Source organism: Prionailurus bengalensis, chromosome A2, assembly GCF_016509475.1.
Source record: "Prionailurus bengalensis isolate Pbe53 chromosome A2, Fcat_Pben_1.1_paternal_pri, whole genome shotgun sequence".
In the NCBI taxonomy this organism is placed as follows: domain Eukaryota; kingdom Metazoa; phylum Chordata; class Mammalia; order Carnivora; family Felidae; genus Prionailurus; species Prionailurus bengalensis.
Window position 1 is genome coordinate 1889895 of NC_057348.1, and position 13702 is coordinate 1903596.

At 44.1% G+C, this 13702-nt stretch overlaps 1 protein-coding gene across 2 annotated transcripts in view; it reads left to right on the forward strand.

The window, feature by feature from the left end:
- LOC122486661 (zinc finger protein 555-like) overlaps positions 1-6188 on the forward strand; it is a 36385-nt gene extending 30197 nt beyond the window's left edge. Inside the window, exons 2-4 of one of the 2 annotated variants that reach the window (XM_043586087.1) lie at positions 2889-3015; positions 3449-3632; positions 4481-6188. In XM_043586087.1, coding sequence (XP_043442022.1) covers positions 2889-3015; positions 3449-3632; positions 4481-6026 — 1857 coding nt within the window. In that variant the 3' untranslated portion in view covers positions 6027-6188. The remainder of the gene's footprint in view (positions 1-2888; positions 3016-3448; positions 3633-4480) is intronic. The other variant, XM_043586088.1, reaches the window with a different exon arrangement.
- Positions 6189-13702: the final 7514 nt, after the last annotated feature.

Sequence of the window (13702 nt, forward strand, 5' to 3'; positions counted from 1 at the left end):
AGGGGGTCGTGTCCTGTCCACACTGTTTCCCTGCACTGATTGGGATGATTCCTTTAGCATTTATTACATTACAGGCATGTGGGTCCATTTTTATCTTACTTGCAGATGCAGTAGCCACAAAACAAAACCGATTTAAGTAAAAAAACCCACAAAACAACCTTTTCCCTTTTTCCTCATCACAAACTTATTTGAAGCCGTTTGAGTTCTGTAGTGTTGCCGTAACAAGTGACCATAAACTGGGTGGCTCCAGAACTTACTCTCTCAGATTCTGGAGGCTGGAAGCCCAAGATCAAGATGGCGGAGGGTTGTGCTTCTGTGTCATCCTGGTGTCTTACGGCCTCGGGCAGCCCCGGGTGTTCTTTTGTTGGTGACAGCATAATTCCAATCTCTGCACCCCATCTTCACGTGGCTGCCGTCCCTGCGTGTCCTTGACTTTGCATTGGCATTCCCCCTTCAGGATGCCACCAGCCAGATTGGATTCGGGCCCATCCTACCGACCTTGTCTTAACTGGGTTACATTTGCAAAGATCTTATTTCCAGGGAAGGTCACATTCATAGATACCAAGGGTTAGGATTTCAGCGTACCTTTTTGGGAGACAGCGTAACCCACGACGAGGCCCTCGTAGTGAGTCCGGCATTTACTGGGTAACACCACAGCTGCCAGGGACGATCCCGGCTGCCGTGTGAGGGGTGGGCCGGGAGGCTGCGGCAGCCCAGCAGCAACCAGGCAGAAGGATGGGGAGAGGGTCCCTGCCCCTGTTCCCTTGGTTTATCTGAAGTTCTGCTCCAGTCCTGGAAACTGATTTAACTAATTTTTTTCTCCCAGCGCAATGCAAACTTTTCATATATTTTGCCCATCCATAGTTTACCCTTGGGAACCTGGGGGCCCTTTCTCCTCCTGCCTGGAAGAGAGAACAAAAATCCGAGACCTCACCAAAGCTGTGTTTTGTTGAAGTCTTCTCGCTCAGATAGCATGGCCCAAAGTGGCGGTATACCCAGCACGCCAGCCCCCCTGGGGATGGACCTCTGTCACCTTTACCTCTGTCAACTCTTGATTCATGACAGACTGCAGCTCAGCTGTCTCTCCACACCTTCTCTCCATACACATACATGGCTTCTGCTATGTTTCAGTGAGCCAGGGGTGTTCTAGCAGATTCCACTTCCGATGCCAACTCTGTCTGGTGTCCCCCAAGACCATCCTTGTGTCCTGCGAGTAGGACCCTCGTGACTTAGCATATAGTTTTACTCATGACTGTGATCTGTTACAACAAATGGAGACACAGCAGAGCTAGCACAGGGAACAGGCACGTGGGGAAAAGTGTTCTTTCCCGGTGGAGTCACACGGAGTGCGCCCAGCAGTGAGTCTTGACGACTCGGGAGGTACTGTCACGCAGGGAGTCTTGGTAGAGACCCAGCGCCCGGCATTTTGACTCCAGACTCCCAGAAGGAAGGCAGGTGTTGCGTATTAATGTGTCTCGTGCACAGCAGTTTAGACACTGTGGGTGAGATCAGTCAGGCTGGTGTGAAACCTGAAACCCAGGTTCCCAGACACCAGCCTTGCCAGGAGTTGTGTCTACGAATAAAGTTAAGGCCCCTGATGGCACGTTTCCTGCACACTAGGAGTGGAGATTCACTGGAAGAAGCACTACAGATAACTAAGAACAGTGCAGCTGACTCAGGGACCGGTTGTTCCCTGTGCCCATCACGGGGATTTTCCCATTCAGCTGCTACCCTGTTGAATAGGTAAATTCTGGCAGCAGAACTGCCGACTGAGAGTATTTTCTCCTGCTCATAGATGTCAGTGGGCCGATGAACTTTTTAAAAGACCAGGGTTCAAGGGAGGCATGCAGCTCAGTGGGTCCTGTGCTCTCAGGGCTTGGCCTGACATGCTCACGTGCCCAGCAGGGGAGGGACAGGGGGAGGAGAGAAATTGAGAGCATGGCCTCTGGGATGATGTATGGAGGGGGGAGCTTTTACCTGCAACTTGATAGGTGGGAGGGTTTCCTTTGTAGGAAGGCACTGCCTAACCCGATCTGTTTTCATCATCAAGGGCAAATTCACTGATGGGTGTTTTTGACTTCAGTTAACCCCCTGGTGGGATGGGACTCAACCTTATCCTCAGTACTTTTCCATGTTTCTGGTGGAAAGAGCTGCTTGTCACCAGATAACATTTGTCTGGTGGGGGTCCGGCGGGCAGTCGCACTGAGACTCGGGAGTGTGGGGAGTGAATGGATGCAGGTCTGAGTTCTCATGCCTGTTTCCTCTTCCCTGAGCTCTGACTTCTCAACAACTTTCTATCCTATTCCTGTATGACACAAATACATAAACAGTACTTCCTCAAGAGAATTTTGTCATTTAGCCAGTAGGACCTGTCTACTTAGGGCCTGGAGTTAAGATGTTGTGGTCAGTTGGCCCCTGCTGCAAGTTGGATTCCACCAAGTCTCTCAGGAAGGAAGAGTCCCCAATCCTTGAGTGTGTTCTTATTTCATAAAACCTCACCCACGTTTGACCTGGGGCTTGACATGGTGCGCAACAGGGAAGGAGCGAAAGTAGTTTGTATCACAAAGGACCGATGGGTCTTAAAATGCAGATATTTGATTCATTTGGAGACCTGTTCTGTGAATTCTCCATTGTGGTCCGAACCCTTTGGTTAAAGGAGAATGAGATTTGATGCGGTTGCAATAAGAGTGTAAAGATAAGTTCAGTAGGGTGAGTGGTACTGTTAAACTTGTGAGGAGGATGCAAGTGTGGACAGAGTGAGAGGTCTGATGATTGAGTCATAGAGTGGATGCTGGGTGACCACAGGGTCTTGTCTGAATGTCCCGTGAATTGAACTGACTTGCTCTAGAGTCTCAACTTTCCTTCGGCACATATGTTGGGTGTTTTAGGACTCAGTGGTCTTTGAGGATGTGGCTGTGGACTTTACCCTGGAGGAGTGGGCTTTGCTGGATTCTGCTCAGAGGAAGCTCTACAGAGATGTGATGCTGGAAAACTTGAAAAACCTGGCCGCAGTGGGTAAGAATGACCTCATTCCTTCACGTGGTTGTTTGGAGAACAAGCATTTCTTACACATCAAGCCTGTTTCAAGATTTTAAGTGTGGAAAGGGAATGCTTATTAATTAGTAAGCCAGGGTCACAACCATCGGAGAGCTAGAATCTTATAATGTCTGCATGAGAATGAGAATCTTTGTATTAAACTGATTTTTTTTTCTTTCTATAAAGCAAGCTCCCTTTGTGTCATCAGAAAATACCGATTTCATGGGTCATTAAGGAGCCCAATGAAGTTTATGTAATCGTATGAGAATTCAACTGCCTTCGTTCAATTGCTTACCGTTTTGAGCCCTCGTACTTGTATCGGTGAAGTCCCGATACAGCTAAAGTCCTCAGTGTCATTTCAACTAACAGGTACCTTCTTCCTTTAAAACTTTTGTTCCGTTTTTGCTTTCAGATGATGAGACTCAATTGAAGGCCAGTGGGTCTGTTTCTCAGCAGGATGCTTATGGGAATAAAATATCCAAGGGAAACAAATTGGCAAAGTTCACCAGAAATGAATCCTGGGCCTCTGTTTTAGGGAAAATTTGGGAAGAACTCAGCACGGAAGATCAGCCCACAAACCAGGGGAGACATCTGAGGTGAGCTGCACTCACAAGAGAAAGCAGTATTCCAGGAGAGAATCCTAGTATGTCACGAAATTTAAAAACCAAAGAAAACAAGTCACCCACAGGAGCCTAGATCGAATTTGTTTACTCAGTGAGAAATTTTACAAAAAAAATTTCCTTAAATATGATGTTGATGTTGAGTGTTAGAAACATAATTCAGTTGGAAACAATTAGGAGGAAAAGCCCATGTTTAAGAAATTGTTTTCAGGGAGCCTGGGGGCTCAGTCTGTTGAGCACCCGCCTTTGGCTCAGGTCATGATCTCATGGTTTGTGGGTTCAAGCCCCGTTTTGGGCTGTGTGCTGACATCTCAGAGCCTGCTTCAGATTCTGTGTCTCCCTCTCTGCCCCTCCCTCCCTCACGCTCTGTTTGTGTGTCTCTCTCTCAGAAATAAGTAAACATTAAAAAAAAAAAAAAAAAGAAACTGTTTTCATCATGCCTATGGTTCAATCTCCTCATGATATTGTTTACTCTGCTTTATCAGATAGCCTACACATTCACTGAAATTGATGAAAATGTAATCCTTTTTTTTTTTAACGTTTATTTATTTTTGAGAGACAGAGAGAGACAGAGCATGAGCAGGGGAGGAGTAGAGAGAGAGAGGGAGACACAGAATCCAAAGCAGGATCCAGGCTCTGAGCTGTCAGCACAGAGCCCAACACGGGGCTTGAACTCACAAACCATGAGATCATGACCTGAGCCAAAGTTGGACGCCTAACCGACTGAGCCATCCACGCGCCCCTAAGAATGTAATGCTGATACTTATTAGTAAATATTAAATCATTAGTCAAACTGTTGATAACATGCTTCTTCTTCTTAACAGAAATCCTGTGGTGGAGAGACTCTCTGAAAGTAATGGTCAGTTCAGGGAAGGCTCCAGTCAGATTCCAAATCTTAATCTGTATGAGAAAACTCTTTGCGGAGTTAAAGAGGATGAATGCAGTGAGTATGAGAAAGTCTTCGGGCGTCACATCGCCATGCACGCTGGACACAAAGCGTATCAGTGTCAGGAGTGTGGGCGGGCCTATTCCTGTCGTGCACACCTAAGAATGCATGTGAGAACCCACAACAGAGAGAGAACCCACACGTGTAAATTATGTGGAAAAACCTTTCCTCGTACCTCTTCCCTCAACCGGCACGTAAGGATTCACACTGCTGAGAAAACCTATGAGTGTCAGCAATGTGGGAAAGCCTTCATTGATTTCTCAAGTCTTACTAGTCATGTCAGAACTCACACTGGAGAGAAGCCATATAAGTGCAAGGAATGTGGGAAAGCCTTCAGTTATTCCTCAACTTTCCGGAGACACATGATAACGCACACTGGAGAGAAGCCCTACAAATGTAAGGAATGTGGGGAAGCCTTCAGTTATTCCTCAACTTTTCGGAGGCATATGATCTCACACACTGGGGAGACACCACATAAATGTAAGGAATGTGGAGAAGCCTTCAGCTACTCCTCAGCTTTTCGGAGGCACATGATCTCACACACTGGAGAGAAGCCCTATGAATGTAAACAGTGTGGGAAAACCTTCATTTACCTGCAGTCCTTCCGGAGACACGAAAGGATTCACACTGGAGAGAAACCCTATGAATGCAAACAGTGTGGGAAAACCTTCATTTATCCCCAGTCCTTTCGAAGACACGAAAGGACTCATGGTGGACAGAAGCCCTATGAGTGCAGCCAGTGTGGGAAAGCCTTCAGCCATCCCTCGTCCTTTCGAGGGCATATGAGAGTGCACACTGGGGAGAAACCTTATGAATGCAGTCAGTGTGGCAAAACTTTCAACTGGCCCATCTCCTTACGAAGACATATGCGGACACACACCAGAGAGAAACCCTACGAGTGCAAACAGTGTGGGAAAGCCTTCAATTTGTCTGCTTGCTTTCGAGAACATGTGTGGATGCATCCAGGAGACAAGTCCTATCAATGCAAGCTATGCGGGAAAGCGTTCTATTGCCACATATCCTTACAGAAACACATGAGAAGGCACACCGCAGAGAAACTCTATGAATGCAAGCAGTGCGGGAAAGCTTTCAGTTGGCCTGAACTCCTGCAGCAGCACGTGAGAACACATACCGCGGAGAAACCCTATGAATGTAAGGAATGCGGGAAGGTCTTCAAATGGCCGTCATCCTTGCCGATACATATGAGAGTGCACACTGGAGAGAAACCCTATGAATGTAAGGAGTGTGGGAAGGCCTTTAGTTGTTCCTCATCCTTAAGAAGACATGTAAGGATACACACTACCGAGAGACACTACTTATGCACTGCGGGAAATTCTGCAGATGAATTCATGCCCCACGCTTCAGAAAATCCACACCAGGAGAGAAATCTGATAAAAGTTGTAAATATGGTACTGCCTTTGTGAGAACCCCATCAAAGCGGACCCATGGGGTGTGCATTTCCAGTTCTTTTACAGATAAAAACTTGGGTGCAGAATAGCTCTCCAAGTACTCTTAGCTTTCATACGAAAGTTTGCAAATACTATGTTTTCCCCTACATTTCAGTAAATAAACCTATCTTTACAGTTTGTTGGACTCCTGGTGATTTGAAGTGTGTTTTTAATATGTAAGTAGTTTTAGTTTTTTAGTTCTTTAAATTCTTTAAGGGGTTTTTGGAACAATGACACTTTGGCATTTCTTGGGATTTTCTTACTAGCTTGGTGTGGCAGATCCTGGGTATCACCTGTTACGTATTTTCTGCCATACCGAGAATCTATTTATTTAATTTGCCCAGAGGAGCCTTACTGCATTTGCTTTACAAATAGTTTGCAGAAATTGATAATTATGCAGAGTTCTTCAAACCATAGTCTCATGTGAATTGTCACTTTCAACTTTTTCCCTTTGCTCCTTGCCCTTGAGTGTGATTGGAAATTGGACAGTAGGCTTTTACTTGAGAGATACTTTGCAACCATGAGATATAAGATACAGAGTTGGAGGTGGTTCTTCCAGATTGTATTATGTCAACGTGGGCAGTGTTGGGAACTACATTTCCCAGAAACCCTTCCCTTTACGTTCAGATTTACCAATAGCCTAACTTGGCACGAGATTTGGAAGATGGAAGTGAAGAAGCCATTTCTGTTTGGAGCCATGTTAAAGTGTGATAGATGCAAAGGAGGTTTTTCCCCTGATTTTGGCCCTGCCAATCAAGAGTATCATGCAAAAGAAATGCCATGTGCTTGTGGGGGCGCCTGGGTGGCGCAGTCGGTTAAGCGTCTGACTTCAGCCAGGTCACGATCTCACGGTCCGTGAGTTCGAGCCCTGCGTCAGGCTCTGGGCTGATGGCTCAGAGCCTGGAGCCTGTTTCCGATTCTGTGTCTCCCTCTCTCTCTGCCCCTCCCCCGTTCATGCTCTGTCTCTTTCTGTCCCAAAAATAAATAAACGTTGAAAAAAAAAATTCTTAAAAAAAAAAAAAAAAAGAAATGCCATGTGCTTGATTCCCATTTTTCTCAGAGTTGCAGGCTTCCATGAATATCTTCCTGAGCTACGTATAAAGGATCCATTTGTGTGGTCTTGCACTCACAGTTTGGATATTCTTACAAACTCTGATGTGTCCTCTAGACCACTGTTTCAGACTCATGGTTAGTGATCTTTTCTGATACTATGATTTCACTCTTCTCTAGATCTTCACATATGTGTATAAGGTCTAATTTGTATAGTGAACACCTTATTTTCAATACTTCTAGTGACTCCGTGATCCTGATTCTGCCACAAAAGCTACAGTGTTGCTACAAAGCAAAATAACACATGGGACTTAGTTAACCTATCACATCTTATGGTGTGCTGAGTCAATCCTTCAACGTGAGAAAAAAACACCTCCGTATACTAGATTTTGGGAGAGCCAAGTGCTGTTTCTTGCTAAGGGTTTAACTGTTACGTTTGATTATGTGTCATTAAAAACAGTATGTATTTTGTCAAGGGAAATCTTTTGTAGATATTTCCTAGAAATACACAACTTACAGTGTTTTTATATCATCTGTGCACTTACTGCATTACTTTTCTGGGGCTGCTGTAACAAAGTACCACAGTCGGGTGGCTTAGGACAACAAAAATTTTGGTCTGATGGTTCTGAAGGTAGAAGTCTAAGTTCAAAGTATTGGCCAGACCATGCTTCCTCTGAAGGTGCTAAGGAAGGGTCTGCTCCAGCCCTCTCCTAGCTTTTAGTAGTTCATTGGCTTGTGGCGATATAACTGATCTTTACTCTGCATTCTGCCCACATGCGTGTTTATCTCTTCATCTGGCGTTCTTTTTATAAGGACCACACATATCAAGTTAGGGCTCATCCTATTCCAGTATCACCTCCTCTAATTATATTGGTGGGAACTCTGTTTCTAAATAAGATCACATTCTGAGGTGCTGGGGATAGGACTTTGGTGGACAATTCAACCCGTAATTCTACCAAATGCTATACTCTTTTTCATTTCCTGAGAGAACACATTAAAATATCCCATGGCAATTATGCATTCCAGATCAACCGTAATTTTGGTAAGCATTATACATTCTAAGTCAGTATTTCCAGGTGCATACAACTTAAGACATTTTTGTCGTGTAACTTTTTTTATTGTTGCGTAAGAATTTCCTATTAAACTGATTTCTTACTCATTGCTAATAAAACCTTAAATAATTGTTTTGTCAAAGCTTTCTAACTCAAACCACTGGGAATACACTGGTAGTCAATGAAAATTGGGTGCATTGAATTCAAGCAATTTGAGTGAACACATGGACAGTGGGATGTATCAGCCAGAGGGTGTTTGAAAGGATGTATTTTCAGATTTTGGCTTGTGTTTGGTGATTGTAGAAGGCAGAAATAACTGAATTTAGCTAACTAAAATTGGTAGAGCAGTCATTGAGAAGAAGGGTTGTTTTTTTAAAAAAAAATTTTAATTTTAATTCCAGTTAACATAGTGCTATGTTAGTTTCAGGTCTACAATATAGTGATTCAACATTTCATACAGCACATGGTGCTCGTCACAAGTACATTATCCCCATCACCTATTCAACTCATCCCCCTACTCCGTCCCTTCTGGGAACCAGCAGTTCTCCATAATTTAGAATCTATTTCTTGATTTGTCTCTTTTTTCCCCACTTTTGCTGGTTTTGTTTCTTAAATTCCACATATGGGTGAAACCATATGGTATTTGTCTTTCTCTGACTGATTTCACTTAGCATAATACTCCAGCTCCATCCTTGTTGCAAATGGCAAGATTCCTTCTTTTTTATGGCTGAATGATCCATTGTGTGTGCATCTTCACATCTTTATCCATTGATCTATCAGTGGACACTTGGGCTGCTTCCATATCTGGGTTATTGTAAATAATGCTTCTGTAAACATCGGGCTGCACGTATCCCTTTGAATTAGTGTGCTTACATTCTTCAGGTAAATACCCAGTAATGCGACTGCTGGATCATAAGGTAGTTCTATTTTGAAGTTTTTGAGAAACTTCTATATTGTTTTCCACAGTGGCTGCACCAGCTTGTATTCCCAGTAACCATGCACGAGTGTTCCTTTTTCTCCACATGCTTGCCAACACTTGTTTTTTCTTGTGTTATTGATTGTAGCAATTCTGACAGGTGTGAGATGATACCTCATTGTGATTTTGATTTGCACTTCCCTGATGATGAGTGATGATGAGCATCTTTTCATATGTCTGTTGGCCATCTGTAGGTCTTCTTTGGAGAAATGTCTGTTCATGTCTTCTGCCCATTTTTTAATTGGATTTTTTGTTTTTTGGGTGTTTGAGTTTTATATATTCTTTATATATTTTAGATACTAATCCTTTATTGAATATGTTGCCTTTTAGTTCTTAAAAAGTTTTTTTTTCTGTTTATTTTTTAGAGAGAGAGAGACAGAGTATGAGCCAGCAAGAGGTAGAGAGAGCAAGAATACACCATCACTCTCGAACAGAGGTGCCCATTTGTTTTCAAATCCCCCAAACCTAGTCAGTGATCTTAGTTCCCTGTCTTTGTCATGTCTCACAAAAGGAATGCCTGTATATAGTCTTAGAAGTCTGTAAAACTTGATGCCATTAGGACGTCACGGCAGCCCCACCGGGCTGAGAGCACGTGCCCCATGGCCACAGCAGCCCCTATTCCCGCAGGAGCCCCTGCTCATCGCTCCCCACCTTGGCCGTGTGAACAGTCTCAAACCCTCAGTGAAGTCACTAATGGATGTTTGGTCAGGGCCCTCAGGTAGGTGCATGCACACTCAACACCTGTTGTCCCTCATTCACCTGCCCAGCGTTCTGGAATCTTCTGGCCTGAGGACTGAGGCTGCGGCACAAGCCCTGTCGGCGCCGGGACTCCTCACCACAGCTCATACCTACCCGCCGCCCATCCGGGACTACAACGCCACCTCACCAGTGCACATGCGCATTTCTACCAACGCCCGTGCTCTGCGTTCCGGTTCCGCGTAGTCTCAGCCCTGCTGCCTGTGAGAAGTGGAGGTCTCGGGCAGAGACTCCACAGAGGCCCAGAGCTCCACCCTTCAGACTCCTCCCAGCATGCCGTGCGCGCCGTGAGGAAGTACTCCTCAGAGCCACCTGGGATTGAGGCCCACGCGGAAGTACGCAAGCGCGTGTGGGCGGGGCAGACGCGGACGCGCACGCGCGGAAGACACTACACCAGCGAAGAGGGAAGTGGAGTCCCCGCCCCTGGGCTTCAGTTCCCGTCGCTGCCTGGCTTCTGCTATGGGTGGCTCAGTGGCTGGGAGACGTGTGTGGGACGAGCACCTGAGTGCCCAAGGTGTCCACCCGCGGAGTCTTGGGAGGCGGTTGGGGCCGCCCAGGGTGGGTGGAGCAAGGTGTGTGGGCACATGAGACCAGGAGAGGGGAGGACTGCCAGGAAGACCGCAGTGTAGGAGACGGTGGCTGCCGGTCCACGAGATGGGCACCGTTATTGCCTTCACCGAGCTTCCAGTTGGAAAGCAGTGACAAGAGGTCAAAGTAGTGATGAGTGCATTTCTCAAAGAATCCTAAAAGCAGCGTGTGGGGCTGAAACACCATAGCCCCAGCCATATAGGGTCCCTTCCACTTCTTCCTCGGATTCCTGTGTAGGGGTTCTTATCGAGAGAGGTTTTTCCCTACTTCACACAGATTCAGAAAGTGTGAAGTCCCCGTTCCAGGAGGAGAGACAGCAGTAAAACATGTAGTGTAGCTACTGCGGATTAGTCTGGAGTAGAGAGCTGTTGGGTGGGTGGTTTTCCGAGGGCCTAGCTGTGTATCCCTGGGAGTGAATTAGTTTTCTCTGGAGACATCATCTTTGCCAATGTGTCTGAGTTTCTGTGACTATCTGGGTATGTCCACATGTGTGTCGGTCCCAGTGACCGTTTTTGTGATTTTGTCGCTGTAGCGTGTGTATATGTCAGAGAGTTCAGGTGTGTGAGTGGTGGTTCCTGTGCTGGCAGGAGTGTCTGTTATCGTCCGCGTATCTTACTGCATGGCTGTAGTGTTTTCCCTGGGTTTTTGCGCAGTTGTGTGTATGGAAACCCAAATACACAGTAAAAACAGATGGTTACAAGTCACTTGTGTTTAACTTTTAAGAGTCAAATATTTGCTGTAATAAATTCTAACGAAATATTTAAAAAGAGAAAGCTTCACAATTATTTTTAGTAGGTTTTCATGAGCTCCAACATTCTACAGAGTGCTTAGTCCTAGATTAACAGCGTAGCACCTGCTGGCAGTAATTTGGACTTCTCTAGAATTTCTCACACCTAAGTTTCTTTCCTTATCTGTTGATTTTTCACTTCAAGTTTCTAACACCAACGGTGGTTCAGATAAACTCTTGAATGATAATTGTCATGTGATGAAGTATTTTAGATTGTGATCATTCTTAAAGTAAATGAACAGGTGACACGGAAATGGATCTCCAAAGGGCAAATAAGGAATATGGTTGACACAATGCCATCTTGTTATTTGGTTTTTCCTGTAGATCACTACATAGAAGAGAAACTTCTATGTGGCAAGAGGATAATAGTTTGCACTTCAGTTTGAACTTAATCTTAGAAAAAATTAAATTCTGTATCATTTCAATAACATTTTGTTTCCAAATATTTAAAATTCATATCATCTGATTCCACAAAATGGGGAAATGCAAGCACTCACTAACCATTCCTGCATGAAGACTTTCTTGGTTCTTTGTCAGTTGTATAAATTTCTTTTCCTTCTCTGACCTTCCAGAGCACATCATTTCTATTTATAAATAGCATATTTTGTCCAACATCTTGCTAATTGTGCAAATCTTGTCATTAATGGCAATTGTGCAAATAACCATTAGTCAGATTTTGCTTATTACATGCTGCAGTAAGCATTTATTTTCATGTTCATAGGTCTGACTTTGGGTGGGTTGTGACAAGTGGTGGGTTTTCAGGAAGCTGTATTGGCTCTGATCTGAGATGTCCATTCTGGGGCTGAAAGTGAATGGATAGCACCAGCTCAGGGAAACTTCTTCAAGATGAGGCACTAGAGGAACAGAGGAAAGCCAAAAGCACATTTTAGGGTTTCTGCCATAACATTTGCTCACATAGCACTGGCTTAAGTGAGTCACATGGTTCAAAATGGAGGAAAAATTACTATTGTGCTATCATGAGGACATTGCTAGATTGTTTCACAGGGGATTGGAAAATCTACCACACAATCTGAATATCCTTTTAAGAAAGGGGTTACATGAGCATAATTATAGAGACCATACCAAAACTTCCTTTTATAAATAGTTTTTCTTTCTTTCCTTCTTCCTTTCTTCCTTCCTTCCTCTTTCTCTTTCTTTCTTTCTTTCTTTCTTTCTTTCTTTCTTTCTTTCTTTCTTTCTTTCTTTCTTTCTTTCTTTCTTTCTTTCTTTCTTTCTTTCTTTCTTTCTTTCTTTCTTTCTTTCTTTCTTTCTTTCTTGTCTATTTATTTTGAGACAAAGCTGAGAGAGTGAGTAGGGGAGAGATCCATAGAGAGAGAGAGGGAGAGAGAGAATCCCAAGCAGGGTTTTGAACTCACAAACCATGAGATCATGACCCAAGCTGAAACCAAATTAACTGAGCCACCCAGGTGCACCTTAATCATTTATTTTATTTTTTTAATGTTTATTTATTTTTGAGAGAGAGAGAGAGAGAGAAAGAGAGAGAGAGGAGGGGCAGAGAGAGAGAGGGAAACACAGAATCCGAAGCAGGCTCCAGGCTCTGAGCTGTCAGCACAGAGCCCGACGTAGGGCTCAAACTCATGACCTGAGCCGAAGTCGGTTAAGCAACTGACTCTTGCTTTTGGCTTGGGTTATGATCTCATGGTTCATGGGTTCGAGTCCCGCATCAGGCTCCGTGATGACAGTGCCAATCCTGCTTGTGATTCTGTCTCATTCCCTTTCTCTCTGCCCCTCCTGCTCACTCGCTCGCTCTCTCTCAGAATGAATAACTTAACAAAATTTTATTTTGTAAAAATTCAAACTCTGTAAATGTAGAGGGAATGGTTTAGGAAAATCTGTTATACCTGTTACCTACCTTCAACAATTTCCATCAGTTTTCTTTACAACACTTGGCTTCCTCTGGATAATTTTGAAGCAGTTCTCAGTATATCATTTCAATCTTAAAATTTTTGGAATGAACAATTATCCTTAATATATTCAAATAAATAGGCAGTGGTCAATTTTCCTAGTTTTTTACATAATTTTAAAATTTTGCTGTTGGATTGTTTGCATTGGGATCTAATGAGACCCATACATTACAACTTAATATCTCCTTTGTATCTAATCTATAGTTCCCTTAGCATGTATTTCTTTGTAATGTAATTGTTGAATAAATCATGTAGAAATTTTCATAGAATGGGTCTTCTAATTATATCTCCATGCTGTTTTTTTTTTTTTAATTAAAAAAAATTTTTTTTTTTTTTAACGTTTATTTATTTTTGGGACAGAGAGAGACAGAGCATGAACGGGGGAGGGGCAGAGAGAGAGGGAGACACAGAATCGGAAACAGGCTCCAGGCTCTGAGCCATCAGCCCAGAGCCCGACGCGGGGCTCGAACTCACGGACCGCGAGATCGTGACCTGGCTGAAGTCGGACGCTTAACCGA